General features: G+C 43.5%; 1 protein-coding gene and 1 long non-coding RNA gene across 2 annotated transcripts in view; one reads left to right on the plus strand and one right to left on the minus strand.

Annotated features, from left to right (window-relative positions):
* The window catches only part of VPS53 (VPS53 subunit of GARP complex), a 132706-nt gene that overhangs the window by 5865 nt on the left and 104695 nt on the right, over positions 1-22146 (minus strand). Inside the window, exons 18-19 of the mRNA XM_015074281.3 lie at positions 12582-12730; positions 8386-8455 (exon numbers count right to left, since the gene is read on the minus strand). Of these exons, the coding sequence (XP_014929767.2) occupies positions 8386-8455; positions 12582-12730 (219 nt within the window). The remainder of the gene's footprint in view (positions 1-8385; positions 8456-12581; positions 12731-22146) is intronic.
* On the plus strand, positions 10754-13704 carry LOC128313360 (uncharacterized). Its single transcript, XR_008293945.1, has 3 exons — positions 10754-11383; positions 12474-12530; positions 12867-13704. It is a non-coding gene; the product is annotated as an uncharacterized LOC128313360 (long non-coding RNA).

A 22146-nucleotide genomic window follows, 5' to 3' on the forward strand; every position in this document is an offset into this window, starting at 1 on the left:
CTCTGGGTCTCCCATATCTTGAGAGAGATGACATTTTCAGTCCCTGGCCAGTCACAATAAAATTCTGTTCTCACCAGACAGCTGAACAGATGGGAGACCTTGGTCTCAGGTTTTACAAAAAGCAATGAAGTCAGAAAAGGCAAGAGTTAGTCTGACAGACTTTGCAGCTGTCTGTAGGAAGTGCAGGTGAAAAGCCCCATTTATCATGAAAATCTGCTGGTTTTCCCCGTCGAAAATAGCTAGCAGTTCATCTTCTTAGGCATGAAGCACTGGAGAAAGAGATGGCCATCAGCCAAATTTGTTTGAGCCTCAGAGAAAATTTTTGGGGTGCTATAGCTCTTGTTGGTGTGCTCCTGGGGCGTAAGGCTGGCCAGCACCCCATGCCCGTGAAAGGTCATCACCCAGCAGCAGAAAGTTTGGAGGGTTCACTTCTGAAGCCTCCTACAACTCTTGGGGGACATCGTGACTGGCACTAGTGATGAAAACCTTAAGAAGAGAAGATCAAGGCACACGCCTAGAAGGCATAGAAGCATGTGCACACTGCTAAGTTCTTCTTCAATGAGGTGGCACAGTTGAAGATACAAGGAACGAATGGACCAAGGTAGGAATGGTCCAAGGAATGGACCAAGGTGAGGAGACATGCCATTTCTTTTCTTTTTAAAAAATTTTTTTTTCAACGTTTATTTATTTTTGGGACAGAGAGAGACAGAGCATGAACGGGGGAGGGTCAGAGAGAGAGGGAGACACAGAATCGGAAACAGGCCCCGGGCTCTGAGCCATCAGCCCAGAGCCCGAGGCGGGGCTCGAACTCCTGGACCGCGAGATCATGACCTGGCTGAAGTCGGATGCTTAACCGACTGCGCCACCCAGGCGCCCCTTCTTTTCTTTTTTAAATTTACATCCAAGTTAGTTAACATATAGTGCCCTTTTTCTTTTTCTCGAAAGATTTTACTTTTAAGTAATCTCTATGCCCAACACGGGGCTCGAACTCATAACCCTGAGATGAAGAGGTGCATGCTCCACTGACTGAGCCAGCCAGGCGCCCCTCCTTTCTTCCCCTTTTAAATTTAGATGAAAGCTTCATACAGTAAAGTATAGGAAAACCAAGTGTATAGCCTCATAAACTTTTACATACATAGACATTCTACTGTCTAATTAAAGATAGAGGACATCTGTGGTATTCCAGAAGGCTCCCTCATGTTCTCTTCCAGTCAGTGCTCTCCCCGCCTTCCCGACAAAGGTAACTACTCTTCTGGCCTCTGTATTAGTTTACTGCTCATTACCCTGCTATAAGTGTTCTTGTACATGTCTTTGGTGCATACACCCTCATTTCTTTGGGGTGGAATCTGCCCAATGTAGAATTGCTAGGTCATGGGGTAGACAGATACGTGTTTAACTTTAGTAGAGGTGGCCTAACAGTTTTCCAATGTGGCCGTGCCAATCTCCATTCCTACCAGCGATGTATGAAAGTTTCAGATGCTTCGCATTCTCACCAACACTTGGTATTGTCAGTCTTTTTACGTTCTGGCCATTCTGATATCACTGTGGTTTTCATTTACATTTCCCTGGATGACTAATAATACATTTATTGGCTTTCCAGGTATCTTCTTTTTGAACTGCCTATTTAAGTCTTTTGCCACTTTGCTATTGGTTGATCATCTTTTTCTAATTGATTTATTAGGTTTTTTTTTTAGTGTTTTTTTTTTTTTTCAATTTTATTGAAGAATGACAAATACAATTGCATATATTTAAAGTGTACAATGTGATGACCTGGTATGCATATATCCTGTGGAGTGATTACCAAGATCAAGGCAATTAATTGTTTTTGTGTGTGTGTGGTGCTAATGCTCACAACCTGTTCTTGGCACATGTCAAGTACATAAAATACCTATTATTAATTATAGTCACCATGCTGTATATTAGGTCCTCAGAACTTACTCATCTTGTAACTGAAAGTCCGTACCCTCAGACCCACATCTCCCAATATTCCCTCTTCCACCAGCCCCTGGCAACTCTCATTCTATTCTCCAAGTCTATGATTTTTGTTTTTGTTTTTTTAGATTTCACATATAAGTGATATGTCAGAGGTTTTAAAAATATATTGAGAATGAGTACTTTGTTAGTTGTATGTATTGCAACTATCATCTGCTACTCTGTAGCTCGTTTTTTGATGAAAATAAGTTCTGAATTTTAATTATTCCAAATAATCTTTTCTTGGATGATTAGTACTTTCAATGTTTTGTTAAGGAATCTTTGCCCAACTCAAAGTCATAAAGATATTTTCTTATATCTTCCAGAAGCTTTATTGTCTTATCACTTTTAGAGCTTTAATCTACCTGGAATTGATTTTTTTAAAAGCTGAGATACAATTCGTATATAGTAATATTCGCCTTTTAAAAGTACAATTCAGTGTTTTTAGCTAAGTATATTCACAAGGTTGTGCAACCATCACCACTATGTAGTTCCAGAACATCTCATCACCCCAGGTGGTAAGGGGTAAAAAGCCCCTTACCCCTTTGCAGTCACACCCCTTTCTCTCCTCCCCACCTCTAGCCCTCACCAACCATGAATCTACTTTCTGTCTTTTAGATTTGCCCATTCTGGATATTTCATGTAGACGGAATCATACAGTACATGGCCTTTTGTATCTGGCTTCTTTCACTTAGCATGTTTCCAAGGTTCATCTGTGTTACAGCAAGAGTGAGTACTTTATTCCTACTTATGGCTGAATAATATTCCCTTGTGAGATTATACCACATTTTGTTCATCCACTCATCAGCTGGCACACGTCTGAGTTGTTTCTACTTTTTGGCTACTATGAATAATGCTGCCATAAACATCTGTGCACAAGTTTTTGTGTGAACGTACTTTTTCTCTTCTTTTGGTTTTATATCTAAGAGTGAAAATGCTGGGTCATATGGTGACTCTATGTTCAACTTTTTGAGAAACTGCCAAAGTTTCCCAACAATGGCTTCAGCATTTTATATTCTGACCAGCAGCGTATGAGAGTTCCAATTTCTCCATGTCCTTGCTGGAACGGATTTTTTTGTATATGGTGTGTGGTAAAGGTCAAAATTAATTTTCTTCCCCATATGGATATCCAATTACTCAGCACTGTTTATCAAGAAGACCATCCCTCCCCAGCTGAATTACAGTGCCACCTGGTCATAAATCAAGTGTCTCTATGTGTGTGGGTTTATTTCTGAACTAGATTCTGTTCTGCTGGCCTATCTGTCTCTGCTGCCTGCACCACACAGCCCTACTAAAAGAAGTCTTGATAGCCTGAGATTTAAGTCTTCCAACTCTGTTCTTTTTTAAAAATAGTATTTTAGGTATTCTTGGTCTTTTGCATTTCTACCTAACTTTAAGCCCTTTTTAAATGTTTATTTATTTTTGAGAGAGAGAGAGAGAGAGAGGGACAGAGTGCAAGTGGGAGAGGGGCAGAGAGAGAGGGAGACACAGAATGCAAAGCAGGCTCCAGGCTCTGAGCTGTCAGCACAGAGCCCGATGGGGGGGCTCGAACCCATGAACCGTGAGATCATGACCTGTGCTGAAGTCGGATGCTTAACCAACTGAGCTACCCAGGTACCCCTCTATCTAACTTTTAGAATCAACTTATCAATTTATACCCACACTCCCACCTACCCCCAACTCAACCCAACTCAACCCAACCCTTGCTGGGATTTACTGTATCTAAGGATTAATCTTGGAAGAACTGACATTAAAAACTTTTTTTTTAAATTAATCTATTTTGAGGGAGCACATGCACATGTAGGAGTAGGGGAAGGGCAGAGAGAGAGGGGGAGAGGGAATCCTAAGCTGGCTCCATGCTGACGTGGGGCTCGATACCACCGAACTGTGAGATCGTGACCTGAGCCCGAATTAAGAGTCAGACGCTCAACTGACTGAGCCACCCAGGGGCCCCTCCACTTATTTTTTTGTTTTTTGTTTTTTTTTTTTAAAGAATGCTTACAAATGCCCTGCCACTTTTAGGAGATTACCTGAGAACTGTGCCCAAGAATAACCATCCTATTTTCTCATTTTTCCAACTGCCATTATGCATACCTGATTCTCTTTTCCCCTTTTCTTGGTGTTTGGGCTTAAGAAAAAAATCTAAAACTCGCTTTAAATATTTTTTCCAGATGGTTTTGAATTATGTGCATTTTTAAAAAGTTCAATATGGTCAAAGTACAGTGTATGTACATATGATGGAATATTATTCAGCCTTAAGGAAAGAAATTTTGCAACATGGCTAAACCCTGAAGACACGCTAAGTGAAATAAGCCAGACACCAAAGGCCAGACTTGGTACGACTCCACTTCCAGGAGGTACCTAAAGCATCATATTCATAGAGACAGGAAGTAGAGTGGAGGGAATGAGAAGTTACTGTTTAACGGGAGTGGAATCTCAGGTTAGGAAGATGAAAAGGTCTGGAGGTGGATGGTGGATGGCTGCACAACAACATGAATGCGCTTAATTCTATTGTACACTTAGAAATGCTTAAAACGGTACATTTTATGTTATGTATGTTTTACCACAATACAAACTAAGTCAATGTGGTATTCTAAAGATAACATAAAGGAAAAGAAAATAGCTTCACAGGCAATCTATTGCTCAAAAATATTTCAGACTCCGTAATATGATAAATCTAGAAGGGCCATGTGAGGGTCTGATTCAGTGCTCGTATTTAAACACGGGGAAACTGAGCCCAGAGGAGGGAAGCAACCACTCGTGATCACAGGGGCCATTAAGAGCACAGGAAGGATTGGACCCCAAGTCTCAGGGTCCTTTTTACCACACCATATTGTGATGCTTCCTCTACGGTAATTTTGTGCAAATGGATTCCATTTCCACCTACCGTGTGCTCAGTCACAGCTACTATTGCTGCAGGACTCATTAATGACCCTGCAAATCCCATAAGATTCTCTGAAAAATCACAAACTAGCACGAAGCATTACAAATATCGGTATGGTTCAGTTCCATGTGCCCTTGCAATTGCTCAAGAGGGCTCTGGGGCCCAAAGATAAATAATTCACTTCGTGGAGTAATCAGGAAGAGAATAAAGAGCAGGAAAACGTCCCCTTTCCCATCTTCAGCACAAGTGTTGAAGGTAATCTAAATTTAGGATCTAGTACCTTTGTGGCAAAGCAGAGGCAGCTGAGATTAGGCTGAATCTTAGCTTTCAATTCTACAGCTTTTGTTAAAGCTTGGATTACAGCCGATACAGGACCCGAGTCAGAATCTGTTTCAGTCTTTGTTAACTACCTGATTCCTATGGTTCTGCTGCCTGAGTAATCCCGCCTCCAGCTGCTTGGGTTTCTAAGCCCAGATACTCGGGGCAAGCATGGACCCGGCCAAACCTGAATTTCATGTGGGACTCCATCAAGGCTCACACTGCCCTGCAGTTCCTACCCATGCCCTCTCCCAGGCTGGGCTCTCTTAATCACCCACTCCTATTTGCCTTGTAAATAAAGGAAAATTCCAGCTTCACAGATGGTTTTCTCATCCACATCTCAAAGCAGAAGTTAATACTGGCCAAACTGATATTTTTCTGAAGATATGGGCTTTGAGTCTGAGCTGATTATTTTAACATTCGTTTAAAGAAGAGAAAATCTGAGGAACATAGATATGATATTGGATTTAGGTGACAGTATGAAAATATCATGGTTATTAGACACTAAGTCAGCTAGCACGGCCTGGGCAAAGCTGCAAACTCATGAAAACGTGTTTCTAACCAGTCAACTTTATGTCCCAGTGGCTTCTTCAAGTCTAGACACAGAAAGCTAGTACCTCAGAACTCTACTTAAAGCTTCTGTCAGACACACAGATCAGTGCTCCACAACCTCTCTGAATATACACAACAGTGAGGTGAACAGAATGAATCCCCAGTAAACACGTGCCAGTGACGCTGGAGACGTGCTGGGGCATTATTCCGCTGTTTCCAATGGAGAGAATCAGTCCTATGCTTATGACATTCAGGAGTCAAGAATTTCAAAACACCAAAACTCTATCGTCAGATACAGTCCACCAGCCTCTGTCTGAATCCATGCAACCTCCCAGGAAGCTTTCTGAGACAATACTTTTGACTGACTTTTGAAGCTGGTCAGCCAGATAGCCCGCGGCAAGTATCAACCAGATGTCACTGCGAGGGGAGGTGGGCATTGAAAGCAGAAATGAGCCATGGCCTTGGTCTGAGAATGCTTAAATTAGTAAGAGCTGGCATTTGTTGAGGACTTACCATGGGCCACACGTTGCGTCAACCACTTTCTGTGCACTGTCTTGTTAATCGCCACAACTATCCTGTAAGGTGGTACCATGATTATCCCCATTTTATAGATGGAGAAACTAAAGTGCTGGGGGGTTTGTCTAAGGACAAAGGGTTGCTATGTTGCAGAGATAGGATTCAACTTCGGACCTCCATGATTCTGGAACCCAAGGTCTCAATGCTCACATCATAGTGCTTCTTTTCATAACCTAGGAAGGCTATCCACTTACAAAGAGTATAAACGTAACTGGGTGTTCTTTCAAATATAAAAAATAAGAGGGGAGCCCCTGGGTGGCTCAGTTGGTTAAGAGTCCGACTTCGGCTCACGTCATGATCTTGCGGCTTGTGAGTTTGAGCCCCGCATTAGGCTCTGTGCTGACAGCTCAGAGCCTGGAGCCTGCTTTGGATTCTGTGTCTCCTTCCCACTCTGCCCCTCCCCTGCTTGTGCTCAGTCGCTCCCTCTTTCTCAAAAATTAACATTAAAATAAATAAATAAATAAAAAGTAACAAATTGGTTAAATGTTGCTACATAGAGGTCTAGAGGGGATTAACTTTAATGAATACATGAGAATTATTTATCAGTACATGAATAGTCTGTATCTAAACAGGTGTTTTTCAAGAACTGCATGCTGAATATTACTGTGTGTGTGTTTTTTTTAATGTTTACTTTTGAGAGAGTGAGAGAGACAAGGCATGAGTGGGGTAGGGCAGAGAGAGAGGGAGGGGCAAAGACAGAGGGAGACACAGAATCTGAAGCAGGTTCCAGGCTCTGAGCTGTCTACACAGAGCCCAATATGGGGCTCGAACCTATGGACCTTGAGATCGTGACCTGAGCCGAAGTTGGACACTTAACCAACTGAGCCACCCAGGCGCCCCGTATTGTTTTTGTTTTTAAAGCCGCTTAAACTGTTCTCCAAATTCAAGCTGCTCAAATTTCTGACAGTCTGAATAGGTGCTAGCTGAAAAGAAGTGACTCTGCTGTAGCATATAACTCAACTCATGAGTGCTGAGGTGACACAATCTGTGAAGAGATGTCTTGAAGCAAAGGACTGAAGTGAACAGAGGGGGTGAATCAAGGAAGCCTTCCTGGGTGAGGTGAACAGTTTCTCGGTACCAAAAAGATCAGCCTTTCTTTTCTTTCTTTCTTTTTTTTTTTTTTTAAAACATTTATTCATTTTTGAGAGACAGCGCAAGTTGGGGAGGGGCAGGGAGAAGGGGACAGAGGATCTGAAGTAGGTTCCAGGTTCTGAGCTGAAAGCAGCAAGCCCGATGTGGGGTTCAAACCCACAAACCTTGAGATCATGACCTGAGTCGAAGTCCGGTGCTCAACCGACTCAGCCACCCAGGCACCCCAAGATAAGCCTTTCTTTGCTTGCTACTCTTAAGTGGCTTCTGCCCAGCCACTGTGGGATCTAAAATAATCAGTCTCTCTGCTTCCTCTGCTTGGACCCTTTTCTCCTAGTCCTCTCAGGCCCCAGGTCTCAGAGAAGACTTCTCTGAGCATCCAGTCTGGAGCCATTACTCCTAGGATGCCTGCGTGGCTCAGGCATGTTAAGCGTCTGACTCTTTGATTTCAGTTCATGATCTCAGGGTTCATGAGTTTGAACCCCACATCAGGCTCTGTGCTAATGGTGTGGAGCCTGCTTGGGATTCTCTGTCTCCCTCTCTCTCTGGCTCTCCCCTGCCCTCTCTCTCTCAAAATAAATAAATAAACGTTAAAAAAAATAAAAAAAGTCATTAGTCCCTCATGCCCCTAAGAGAATTCCTTCACAGAACATAGTTTTATACCCTTTAGCTTACTTAAGTTAAAATTATCTTCTCGTTTGTTAACTCATATATTAATCTGTCTCTTCTTACTGGAATGTGAGCATCATGAAGGAGAGATCTTTTCTGCCTTATTCACTGTGGTATACGTACACCTAGCACAGTGCCTGGTACTTAGTAGGTGCTCAACAAAAATGTTTTAAATGAGTGGATGCATTAAGCTGCCAGGTCTTCCTTTTGCCCCCAAACAGGGGAAATCAGCAATTTTATTTCTCCAGAGTAAATCCCTACTAGAAAGATGTGTTTGATCTATGACAAAAGCCATAAGGAAAAGGCCCTACACCAATTCATCTCACCTGTTCTGCTCCCACCATGCTAATTGGCTTGCACTTGAAGAGGTGAGTGATGAACTTGGGAATGAAGGAGCTGTGGATTAAAAAATAAAAAAAAAAAGGGACAAATTAGGCTTCATTCTCTCTTTGGTAAAGGACTGTAGAAATTTGTTTTTGTTTTGTTTTTTTAAAGTATGCTCCATGGCCAGCATGGAGCCCAACTTGGGGCTTGAACTCATGACCCTGGGATCAAGACCTGCGCTGAGGTCAAGAGTCGGACGCTTAACCGACTAAGTCACCCAGGTGCCTCAGAAACTTTTTTTTTTAAGGCCTCACTTCCTTCTATACAAAAACTGAGAAGTTGAAGTAGATGTTACTGTGGCCTCCCAGCATCCATTGTCTTCTTTTTCTTTCCAGTCAAAGTCCCAGTTTTACTCAGGTCTTGAGATGATGGGAAAAAGCTGATCGCTCCTAAACTGCAGAGGTGAGTTCTGATTAGCCTCAGCCAATCAGAGCATGGCATTCCCTTGTTGACTGCTGTTGGTCCTGAGATGGGGGACACAATCCAAGCTGGACAATTGGACTGGAGGAAAGGACTTCACTGCATGGCCTGGGCAAGAGTTTCTCTCCTTCTTCAGGGTATTCTTGTGTTTGAATAAAACATCTAGAGTTGCCATTTTACCACCATTCTAAGGATGAAGCCAGCCCCAAGGAGAGCAGGGGAATAAGGAGCGTGGGTCCTTAATGACATTGCCGAACCACTGAATCAACCATCTTTCGATGTGTCCTACCTCTGATCTCCTGGTTACAAGAAACACAAAGTTCACCTTATGCTTAAGTGAGTTTAAGTCAGGCTTCTATTACTAGCAGCTGAAAATCACCCTAACAGACATGACAGTGACATAGTTATAGGGTGTTAAATGCAAAGATAGGAAGTAATTGCTAACGGAGTAACTGTCAGAACAAGGGAAAAAATACATGATCTCTGAAAAATTTACTGGGGACTGAAGGGCAACTGGTTTGGGGAAAGGGAGAAGTAATTTTTATAGATCATGAGGCCTTTTTTAGAACAAACTGCAGGGCCTGAGTAGGGAAAGCTGAGTTGTACTGGTGCGGAATGGAAGGTGTGGGAACTAGAAATGCCTATAATCAAGGGCAGATCCAGACTGGACTGACCAGCGGAACACAGGGCCCACGAAGGAACGATAATAAAACAGGATGTGGAGGTCAAGAGAAAGGCTGGCTAGCACCCTCATCGCCTACTCTTCAAAAGCTGCTCTCAGGCCCATGACTCCACCCTCCTGGGTCTCTCTGCGCTGTCTCCTGTACCTTGGTGCCCGCTCTAATCTCTAATACCTGACGAAGTACCGGCCGTCTCACTGGAACAGCACTGGCACCTCATTCCAGCACGGCCAGGACTCAGCCCCACCCTGGAACCCAGGCTCAGTGGACCTGATCTCGTTACCCAGTCACCTGAGCCAGAAACCAGGCGTGACCTGAGCCGGCTCCCTCAGCCTTCCATCCCAATATCCAGTCAGTTCCCAGCCCTTCCCCGGCACTCCCTCACCCAGCCTCCTGACACTGCTACTCTTCCTCTTCCCACCTGAGCTCTTTTAACTGTTTCCTAACTGGGCTCCCTGCCTTCGGCCTCATCTTTGGTAACCATCGGCTGTCAAAGGGATTTCTTTCAGATGCCATATGCTCAAGCCCCTTCCCTGATTCAAATTCTTGAAATGGCTGCAGACGACACCTTCCATGACTGTCCTGATTCTCTGTCCTAGCCTCTCATGCTAAGCTGTGGCCCCCTAGGCTTGATCCTGCAGACTATTTACTGCCTCTGTGACTGCTTACACGGCTCCCTGTGCCCAGAATGCCCTTCCCTACGGCCTTGTGGGTCAGTACCCACACAGCTCTTGCACCCTGCTCCAGGACCTCCCTCCTTATGAAGCCTCTCCTCAGTCGCCTCCGCCATCTTCTACACAGAGTTCACAGACCTCTAGCCTAGCAGAAGCTTCCTCACGATGCTATTTGCTCACATGTTTATTTCCCTCCACTAGACTGTACGGCAAATGAAAACAGGGACCACGTCTACTAAGCCAAAGCACTTAATTCTATGTCTGGGACAGAGCAGGTACTCAAATGACTGCATGTTAAATAAATAATAAGTAATAACAAATTAAAATGGTAGCAGCTACACTTTTTGAATGTCAGCTTGGTACCAGCACGGAAGTTTACACAAGACCTCTCATTTTATCCTCTCAACCACTATTACGATCCCCATTATTGAATGGAAGAGAATCGGCTTAGTGGATGAGGGAAGTTGCTTGTGACTGTGATGTCAAAACAGGAAAGACTGCTGTTGCTTCAGAAACCAAATGCAGGCAAAAGGAAACACGTATGGCTTGCATCGATGCGATAAGAGAGGAAGTTAAAGGGAAAGAAACCTAAACTCTAGAGATCTGATCTAGGGGGAGGTCTGCTGACCAGGAGGGAGAACAGGGGCCACGCAGAAGGGATTCTTCAGTGCTCTACATCAGAGCCAGGCCAAACAAAAAACATGACATTGAATTCATGACTAATCACAATGGTACACAGTTTACTACCTAAGTTACTTCTCTCCAGAGTGGGCTTCGGTTGTATGCTTGAATTGGCTCTGTGTGCTAGTCTACAAGGGTGGGGTGGGGAAAATTTAGGGACCAGAGACATGTCATAGTGGGGAGAGATGCTGGCAATGTGATGGGTAACTGCCCAAGGCTGCTCCAGCCCCAAGGGGCAGTGGCGGCCATTGCTTTTGATGGGGAAGGATCTTCTCACAGCGCCATCTCTGAGGTTTCTAGTCTTTGGCTGGGATTTACAAGGATGAGAGGGTACCATGGATTAAATCAGAAGATCACTTTTCCTATCAGAGGTTAAACTTCCAGATATGAGAGATGGGCATCGTCTTCCTAGCTCATCCAATAGAAGCTTAGCAATAAAACAAAGGGCTCTGACAGAACGTGAGGCTGATGCCGGGACTAGCTAAGTAAATGACTCCTTGTTCTCTTTAACATTAGTTCAGACCCCTGTGCAACCATACTGGAGATTTTGGGCCACAGTGAAATTGTACAGAGACTGTTTCTACCAAGGGTACAGGGAGTGTCACAGCATGATTTATCAGCAATGCTTTTAACACACACCGATGAGCACTCAGAGGGTGTAGGAATGTCAACTCCCGGTTCGTCCACCATATTGCAAACGTTAATGCCTCCCTGGGGAGTCCACCCGATCCTTTCTTGACAAACTGGAAATGAAGCTCATGCCACAAGCTCTCCATAACCGTTGTTCCTTCGGGTTTATTTGTGAGGGAGAGAGAGAAGGCCTTAATTGAATACAAACCGGGAGAGATCTGGGGAGGACAGAAACTTGGAGCCCTAAACCCCCCTTTGGGACTTGGATGAGGACAACTTAAATACAGTAGCTGGGAACAGGCTGACCTTCTCGAAGCCCTTCCTGGCGGCGTGTGCCAAAACGCGTGTTGGCTGGCTGGTCGGAGGAGGCACTGACCCTCTCTGTTGCCTCGTCTCGGGGGAAACAGTGCTACAGCCAGATGCTGACTGGCAAAGGCCCAAACTGTATCCCCACTTCCAAACGTCAAGCCAGAAATGGCCACACACAAGGACGTAGCAGAAAGACAAGCAGTGCAGTGTTCACTACATGTCCTTTGGCAGTGGGGCTCCCTGACTTGCTCTTCCCAATTTCTAGTACCTTCCCTGGACTCCAGGAGGTCCAGAAGCAGATCAATTCTGGCAGCCCCAGCAATAAGTACTATGGGGAAGGAGGAAGAGAAGGCTTCAAAGAAGTAGAACTGACGGTCCCTACCCTAAAAATAGTTTAGAATCTATAACTGAAATATATAACTGAAATCAGTGAAAAATAATTTTAATTATCCAAACCTGTGGGGAGGCAGGGGCACTGTTACGTCCACCTAATTCAAAACAACAGTTTCCCCAGCTCATCTGAGTTTGTCTTAATGTGGTTGGTGACTGTCCTGCTGTTACTGTTGTCTATGACTTTAAGTAGTGGACTTCGTTTTATTATCCTTCTTTGGAGCACGAAAAAATGTTTGTTTACAGGCACCAGAATGAATTCCAGCTGGATGGCGGGACACCTGGGTGGTGAGCATGCTGGCGGTAAGTGTGGCACTCAGAATAACCCAGTGATGGGAATGTTCCAGGACTTACTTTGCAAATTTAATGCAGAACTGAGTGAAGTATTTCCGGGTGGAGGCCAGGTTGTCGCGGATGATAGGGACATTCTGCTTAATGTGAAGAATGACAGAGGTGACATAAGGGCTCTGGTCACCAACGTGCTCCACATTCTGCCACTGCATCTGCAAACAGAGATAAGGGAGGACAAGTCTTTAGATCCTTCGCGGGAGGACAGTCTTCCGCGTCGCTGGGGAAGGGCAGGTGGAGTGACAGTGAGGCAAGAGCTTGCGACCACAGCTGCCATTTTATTTTGGGCAGTTTGTCTTACTTCGTCTGTAGTGGCTGATGGTGAATAAAAACAAGCAGACCCACCTCATCCTTATCCATGAGATGTGACTCAGGTACCCTTTTCTACACTGTCCCCCTCATGCTTGAAATAGCCTTCCCTGCCCCTCTAAGTGGCCAACTTGTAATGGAACCCTCGCCAGGCAGGTGAACCGGACTGCACTGCTGTCCGCTGTCGCACCGGGAAAGGACTGTGGGAGAACAAGGGAGGCACATCCATTTCTGAGCAGGTTGGTAGCTTGGGAGATCAGAGGGGTGGTTGCGCTAAGTGAAATGAAACGTGGACGAGAGTTACTTAGGCCTTTCTCTCAAGTCAACAGTAAGGAGGTGAGGATTTTGAAAAAAGGGAGCTAGAAATGCTGGGACGTGTGAGACGTGCTTCAAAATAATCTAGGATTAGGAGGAGCAGATGAAAGACCGCTGAAGCTGGGTGATGGGTCCATGAGGTTTGTGGTACTGTTTTCTCTACTTTTGTACATAACTGAACTCTTCCATAGCAAAACATTCAAACCTTACTCCTAAAACCTTTGAGATTATGTTGGGGTTTCAGTCCAGGGAAAGGAAAGATCTCTGGCAAGTACGAGGGGGCACATGAGAGGGTAGGACAGTGGCATGTGGAACAGGGCAGGAAGGAAGCACCCGGGGTAGTGTGAATGGCAGGCGGGGGGGCACACCAGCATCACTGAGAGGACCTGAGTGGTCCCTGGGCAGGCCATGGGCACAAATGAGGTACCTGACTGGCTCAAGCTCTAACCACCTGAGGAGAGTCAGGAGACATGCTCTGGAAAAACAGGGCAAGAAGCAATGCCGTGGAGCCTCTCCCTGCTTGGATGCGTACAGGAGAAGAGAGGCAGTGTGGGCTCCCAGCCTGCCCCGAAGCTGGCAGCAAATGGGCACTTTAATCCTGAAAAGAGCAGGAATGTGCTGGAGGAGTTCTGCTGAGTCAGCCTCTCAGAATGGAGCTGGGCTATTAAAAAGATCCTAAGCCAAACACAAACCATATAATATGTTCATAGAAGGAGGGCGGTAGTTCTGAGGCCTTGATGTCTCTGGCAAGAGAACTAGTGTTTTTATAGAGCTCTTGGGGAAAGGAAAAATTCAATACTGAGGGAACTTGTTTAAAAGAATCATATTGTACATGGATGGCTCCCCAGCTCCTGGGAAGCTATAATGACTCCATGTTTTGTTCTAATGTTTCTTCAAATCAGCAGATATTTAATAAAAAAAAATTTTTTTTAACGTTTATTCATTTTGGAGAGAGAGCGTGAGTGGGGGAGGGGGAGGGAGAGAGAGAGAGAAGGAGAGAGAGGGAGGGAGACACAGAATCCAAAGCAGGCACCAGGCTCTGAGCTGCCAGCACAGAGCCCGATGCGGGGCTCGAACTCATAGACCGTGAGATCATGACCTGAGCCGAAGTTGGATGCTTAACCGACTGAGCCACCCAGGTGCCCCCAAATCAGCAGATATTTATATTTTAAAAGCTTTACGTATGTGTAAGCATATAAAAAAGCAGGAAGGAACTTCTGTCTTCATTTTACACATAAGAAAACCAAGGCCCAGCAACATTAAGTCTTATGCAAGGTTTCACAACAAAGTGCCAGATAGAAAAAGGTCTCTAATTTTTTACTGGGGAAAATTAGAAACAAACCATGGAGAAACAGTAGAAGGTTCTAATATGAACGGACTTTATATTCTAATGCTTTGGTTATGTGTCATGTTTTCCTCCATTATCTTTTTATCTTGTTCAAAAGGTTTCTTTTCCCACGTGATTTTAGAGATTTGACCCATCTGAACAAAAAGCATCTTAGGAGATCTTAAATGAGCTCATGGGGTGAGGCCAAAATTGACAGATGCTGTTAATGTCTGCACCTCACCTTCTTTTCCCCAGCTGGCAGCACCACATGGAGCCCAAGGCCCTGCGTAAACACAGCAACCCGGGAAGAGGGCTCGATGCCCCTTCCTCCACCGGCCACCAAGCTCTTGCACTGTAATGACTACTGTTGTCCAGGTTGGCAACATTTTACATTTCAGCATCTCACAAAGTTGATAAATAATTATCTACACATCACAGTTCTCCATTAACAGAAGACAACCATAAAGGGAGGTGGTGACGTGCCCTGTCATTGATTACAAAGCAGCTCTGAAGCAAGACAAAGCGTGGGACGCTGGACTTCAAGTTCTCACTGGTGAGCTAAACCCTCTTACTGGCCATGTCAGTACACATCCACATTTGGAATATATGTGAAAAGATCAGGTTTGGTTGAATAGTCAGTTATGACTCCACTGGTCAAGTTAAAAGTATGAGCAAAAGTCAAGTAGATTTGGGATTTTAAATTTAAGTCAGCTTAATGACATAAGAAAACTATTTATTTATTTATTTATTTATTTATTTGAGAGAGAGAGAGAGAGAGGGAGAGGGAGAGAGAGAGAGAATCCACTCTGCACTGATTGAGTGGCTTGATCTCATGAACTGCAAGATCATGACCTGAGCTGGTATCAAGAGTCAGTCGCTTAACTGACTGAGCCATCCAGGTGCCCCATGTCAGAAAACAATTTAAAGTACTGGAGAACAATGAAAGTTGACACTAGCTTTACTATTAAAAAAAATCTGCAAAATGTAATTAGCAGTGATTCTGTCCAGTCACTGCCTTAGATGGTTGATGCTTGCCCATCCCAGACAACTTAGGGTTTAAGTTGTAACCGGAATGGCCCAAGACACTGACATTAGGACCCACCGGATGCAGGTTGCTTTGCCTGGCACTTTGTATATATTATCTCATTTACTATTCACACATGAGCTCATCTGGTGATGAGGAAAGTCAAAAGCTCAACGAGGTTAGGTAACTTGCCCAAAGTCACACAGCTGGTAAATAACACAGTGGAGACAACCCAAGTCTGTCTAAAGCCCAAGCACTACGACACCAGGCTGTTTCCAAGATGATTGTTTAAAAAAAAAAAAAAGTAACAAAAGCAATTCCTGGGCCTTAATGCAAGCCAAGCCCCGTTTCTCAGGGAGAAGCTGATGAAATATACAGTGATCAAGCAAAGTTCTCTGTCAAAAAAGGAAACAAAAATTAGCCTGCACTGGAAGAACAAACATCATGAAAAGCCATCAGTAGAAATAAGATTCTGACTTTTCCAGGTAAACTTTGCATTTGACATTTAAAATTTACCCCTTCAGGGGCGCCTGACTGCTTCAGTTGGAGGAGCATGTGACTCCTGATCCAATGGTTATGAGTTCGAGCCCCGTGTTGGGTGTAGAGGTTACTTAAAAATCAAATCTTAAAAGAAAGAATTTACCCCTCCCTACTTAAAGTTTTCCTCTTGTGCTTTTAGTGTAGGTGGGGTTGCATAATACTGCCACTATATAAACAAGAAGAAAAACAGTTTGCAAAAGAAGCTGTAACTAAGATACAGGACTGACAGAAGCAGCACCCAAGGAAAAATGATCACACTTAGCTACAGAAGAGGCCGCAGGGGCAGGGGCACAGCCACGGTTTCTGCCACCCGAGGGAGGAGTGTGTGACTGATGCTGATGCTTCACAGGAAGGCTGGGGAGAATAACTGCTTCCTAGAGAAGGCCCACTGTAGCAGAGAATTCTGACCAATCCACCAGTTGGAGAGCAAAGCTCCATAAGTAGCTTACTTTGGAACTTGTTTTTCTCTATTGCTATATGAAGCTTGGAAAGAGGCCTCCTGAGAAACTAATTTTCCTCAAGTTCAAATTCCCACCTATTCATTTTGATCATGGAACTAGAGAGGTACAGAACATAGACTGAGGCATGCGGATTCTGGGGACATTTCAGGCAATCGGAGTGTAGCATTATGGTGTAGGCTGCTGGGCCACTGGCCCCAAGCACTGGCCTTTGCCCAGGTACACACACATACTCTAAAGCTTGTCTGGGCTACTTTTACTCCTACAACAAGCACCTGCGACACTTACAGGTACCTTGTGTGTGCATAACACTGGACCAGCATTGTCTGGGGAATAAAAAGGGAGAAGGAACATTTTTTGAGCACCTACTATGTACCGGGCATCATGTGATTGACATTTTCACATGAACTTCCGGCTTACAATAATATAGTAGGGGAGGTATTATTACTCCTGCTTTATAGATAAGACAGGCTTGAGGACAGGGATTTGCCTAATGAAGCTTGAGGACAGGGATTTGCCTAATGAAACATAACTGAGAAGTTAACAGAGCTGAGATCTAGAAATTGGTTTGTCTGACTCTGAAATCCATGTTCTTTCCATTTTACCATGTTGCTTTCCAAAAAAGTATTACCACCCTAAACGAACTTGAAATTAGTGGAAGGAATTGGAGTGAGCAAAATCTCTGTATGAGGCTGCACAAATGCAGGTGATGTGGCAGAGGTGATGGCGGTACAGAGGAAGAGGACACATGCGCCTTGACTCTGACGGGAAAACCAACAAGACCCAGAACAGAAAGTGGAGTAACAAAGGCTTTCGGAAGATAAATATATATTTTTCCTACTCACTGCTAGGCCAATGGGAAGGTGAATTTGTACAACCTTTTCTTAAATACAATTTGAAAGTATCTACCCCAAGTCTTAGCATTTTACATAGCTTTTGATCTCTGCAATTCCCTTTAAGGCAATTAATCTGAGGCTAATAATTACAAATGTTTAGAAGACACACACATGCGCACACACACACGCATTTATGAGGTTGTCCGTCGCCAGACTGTTTTTAAACGTGAATAATTGGAAAGAATGATCAAAATGGAGTTGATGACCTACATTTTAAGGGCAGGACTCCACCGGAATACTTAAAGTGAGGAAATGTGGAGTCTGCCAGTCCTGTGCAAGCTGCTAAGTGTGTGACCTGGGTAAGTTACATAACCTACCTAACCTCTCTGAACCTCGGTTTTCTTGGCTATACAAATTGGGGTGATAATATCTGTAATCCATACAGTTGTTGAAAGATAACACGTTAAGTGCTCTTAACATAGTGCCTGTCAGGTATTAATTCCATGGTAAATGTCAACTGTTGCTACGGTTTTAACAATACTCTGTCCTATGGAATACTATGCAATCACTAAAAATACAGTAGCTCTGGATTAAACAACACAGAAAACTATTAAAACCTGCTAAATGAGAAAAAAAGTTATGAAGCTGTATATAAAGTATAAACTTCTATTTAAACACTATATGCATAAAGAGAAAGACTGACATAAATCTATTGGCTGGAATATGAGTGACTTAAATTTTCTTCTTTTTAAAAATCTGTATTTTTTATACAATTGTTTATAATAAAGGTGATTTGCTTTGGTCATAATGAAAAAAGAAATCTTTCTTTTTTTTAATTTTTTTTTAATGTTTATTTATTTTTGAGACAGGGAGAGATAGCATGAACAGGGGAGGGTCAGAGAGAGAGGGAGACACAGAATCTGAAACAGGCTCCAGGCTCTGAGCTGTCAGCACAGAGCCTGACGCGGGGCTCGAACTCACGGACCGCGAGATCATGACCTGAGCCCAAGTCGGATGCTTAACCGACTGAACCACCCAGGCGCCCCAAGAAATCTTTTATAAAAAAAGAAAGATGTGCTTTGATTGTTAAGTGGAAGGTGAACTTCAGGATTTCTTAATGATGGAGTTCTGCGGGCCTCCTGTAATAGATCTACATTTTAATGACAGAGGAAAATGAGAACAGATTTGAGGACTGTTCTAGCTATTTCAAAATGTCTTTGGGGGATAGTAATGTAGCCTCCTAGATTAGCACACGTTCAGTCTTGAAACCTAATAGAAATTACATGCCAGACTGTAAGGAAATTTAATTTGTTCAGTTTCTTCTGTTTTTTTCTAAAACTACTATTAATGGGCAAAAGCTAAGTGTGCTTGGTTTTGGACCGAGAGTCAGATTCTTTCAACCAAGTGATGTGAGTAGCCCCAGGAAAAAGGACACCTTGAGGAGGGTACCATGGGACCAATGGTCTCTTTTTAAGGAAGCCATAGAATTTTTAAAGATCCTACTTGTAAAGCCTAATTACAATGGCTAATTGCTAAAGATTTATAGAATTTACATTCAAACAATGTATTTCTCCTAAAGCACTTCAAACAATTACCTTTTCAAAAACTGGGGAGACTTGGTTTTATTTCTGGCTTCACCGTTACAAGGCTACATGGCTTTGGGCATATTATGAAAAGGAAAGAAAACACACACACCAGAAAGACAATTCCTTCCTTTTCAGTGAGAAATATGCAAACCAGACTGGAACACCTGGGTTGGCTGCTCAGCCCATTTTCGTCCCCAGGAGGAAAGTCACAGTGTCAGATCGAGAAAAGCTGAAGACAGATATCCAACAGGGTGCCTGTGAATGCCTGAAGACTCGCGGTCAGGTAGGCATGACGATTTTCGTGAACCCAGCAGTCCCGGGCACACACTGACTTAGGGCCCTTCTACTATCAGGCAAGTTACTGAAGCTAATTTTGCTTCAGTTTCCACGTTTGCTCATTCTGTATGTATGGTGCAGTATCATCCAGCTGAGAGACAGACCTGAATTTGAATCCTGGCTCTCCTACATGCTAGCTAAGAGATCTGGGACAAGGGACTTAACTTCTTTGAGTTTCAGTTCCCTTATCTGTGAAAGAGAGGTACCTTATACATTTATTGTCAGAATTAAATGAGATACTGCATTTGGGTGCTGATTCCCGGTAAAGTGCTCCATGTAAATAACCACTTACTATTATCTCATAGAGCTCATCTAAGAAAATAATGCAACACAGGAGGGAAAAATGGTCTGAAATTTTGATATAACTTATCCACATTACTGTAATCTCAAAATTATCGTTTCAGAGAGACCACTAAACTCTTACCATATTTTACTTCCTTCACACAGGCCCGGCCTGTTTTAGGCTGTTCCTGTGTATTTTCTACCAAACTTTGCCACTCTGTGTTTTCTTCTCCTTTTCTAGCAGCAGGGCTCTTGCCCACGCTTAGGGGGCGAACAGCTAGATGTGGGCATTTCCTATTTCTGACCTCCCTCCAACCAGCTCCAGGATGCTACTTGTTGGAAGTTAGGAGCCCTGCTATTGAGTACTATCAAGGAGCATCATACCTTCAACAGCACTTGTATGCGCCGAAAGGTTTCAGGGTCTCTGATCCTGCCATTTCCTAAAGAGACACTCTATGTCTACCAGCTCTGTCCAGCTAAATCCGTTCAGTAGGGTTATCTGTGACTCACTTTGTCACCATTCTTTGGTCAAATGGGTGTCTACAAACTTTAGTTCTTTCTTCTTCTTGCCCTCTTTACCGTCAAAGGCATTTAGGGAATACTACTGTTAAGCTATGCCATGGAGATCCAAAAGTGAGCAAGACACAGCTCTCAAGTTGTTCAAAGCTTAATAGGGGAGACAGATATAGAAAGAATTGTATAACAGAGTAGAGAGATGGTCTAGGTACTGTGGTGCTTCACAGAGAAGGACACTGCGGGGAAGACAAAAACGGTGACATTGCAAGAGATCAAAATAGTCAAAACAATCTCGAGAAAGAATAAACTTGGAGGATTCATACTTCCCGATTTTAAAGCTTGCTACAAAGCTGCAATAATTGGGGCACGTGGGTGGCTTAGTTGGTTAAGCGTCCAACTTCAGCTCATGTCATGATCTCACAGTTCGTAAGTTCAAGCCCCCATCGGACTCTGTGCTGACAATGCGGAGCCTGCTTGGGATTTTGTCTCTTTCTCTCTCTCTCAAAAATAAGAAAACATTAAAAAAACCCTAAAAAAACAAAAACAAGAACAAAGCTGCAATAATCAAAACAGTGTGGTACTGGCATAAAGACAGACATAATGGATCTATGGAATATAATTGAAAGTCCAGAAATAAACCTGTACATCTGTGTTTAACTGATTCTTAACAAGAGTGTCAAGACCATCCAATGGGTAAAGAAAAGTCTTTTCAACAAATGGTACCGGGACAGCTATATATCTACATGCAAAGGAACAAAAGCTGAATCCTTACCTTACACCATATACAAAAATTAACTCAAAATGGATTGAGGGCCCAAATGTAAAGAGCTGAAGCTACAAAAAACTTGGAAGAAAATACAGGTGTAAATCTTTGTAATTCTGGATTAGGCAATGGTGTCTTGGATAGAACACCAAAAGCACAAGTACCAAAGGAAAAAATATAAAAACTGGACTTCAACAAAATTAAAAATTTTAGTGTTTCAAAGTACATAATCAAGAAACTGAGGGGCGCCTGGGTGGCTTAGTCGGTTAAGCGTCTGACCTCAGTTCAGGTCATGGTCTCGCAGTCCGTGAGTTCGAGGCCTGTGTCAGGCTCTGTGCTGACAGCTTGGAGCCTGGAGCCTGCCTCGGATTCTGTGTCTCCCTCTCTCTCAGCCCCTCCCCTGCTCACACTCTGTCTCTGTCTTTCTCTCTCAAAAATAAATAAATGTTACAAATAAATAAATAAATACAATAAAGAAAGTGAAAAGACAACCCACAGACAAGGAGAAAATATTTGCAAATCATATATCTGATAAGGAGTGTGGTTATCCAGACTATAAAAAGAAGTTTACAACTCAACAATAAAAAGACAACCCAGTTTAAAAATGGATGAAGGACTTGGACTGACATTTCTTCAAAAGAGATATACAGATGCTCAACATCTTAGTCATCGGAGAAATGCAGATACAAACTGAAACCACAATGAGATAGAATGGCTATGTTAAAAATAAAGCATTGGTAAAGATACAGGCATTTTAGAACCCCTGACTGTTGCTGGTGGGAATGTAAAATGGTGCAGCTACTTGTGGAACACAGTTCGGCAGTTTCTCAAAATGTTAAGCACAGAGCTACCACATGATACAGCAGTTCCACTCCTAGGTGTATATTCGAGAACTGAAAACATATCTACACAAAAGCTTGTACGTGAATATTCACAGTATTATTCATAGAAGTTACAAAGTGGACACAACCTGGGGTGCCTGGGTGGCTCAGTCGGTTGAGCGTCCAACTCTTGATTTTGGCTCAGGTCATGATCTTGTGGTTCGTGAGATTGAGCCCAAGTTGGGCCCGGTGCTAATGGCCTGGAGACTGCTTGAGATTCTTTCTCTCTCCCTCTTTCTCTCTGCCCCTCCCCCATTCTTGTGCACGCTCTCTCTCTCTAAATAAATAAATAAAACTTTAAAAAAAAAGTGCAAACAACCCAAATGTCTATCAACTGATGAATGGATACACAAAATGTGGTCTAACTGCACAATGGAATAGTATTCAGCCATAAAAAG

Source organism: Acinonyx jubatus, chromosome E1, assembly GCF_027475565.1.
Source record: "Acinonyx jubatus isolate Ajub_Pintada_27869175 chromosome E1, VMU_Ajub_asm_v1.0, whole genome shotgun sequence".
In the NCBI taxonomy this organism is placed as follows: domain Eukaryota; kingdom Metazoa; phylum Chordata; class Mammalia; order Carnivora; family Felidae; genus Acinonyx; species Acinonyx jubatus.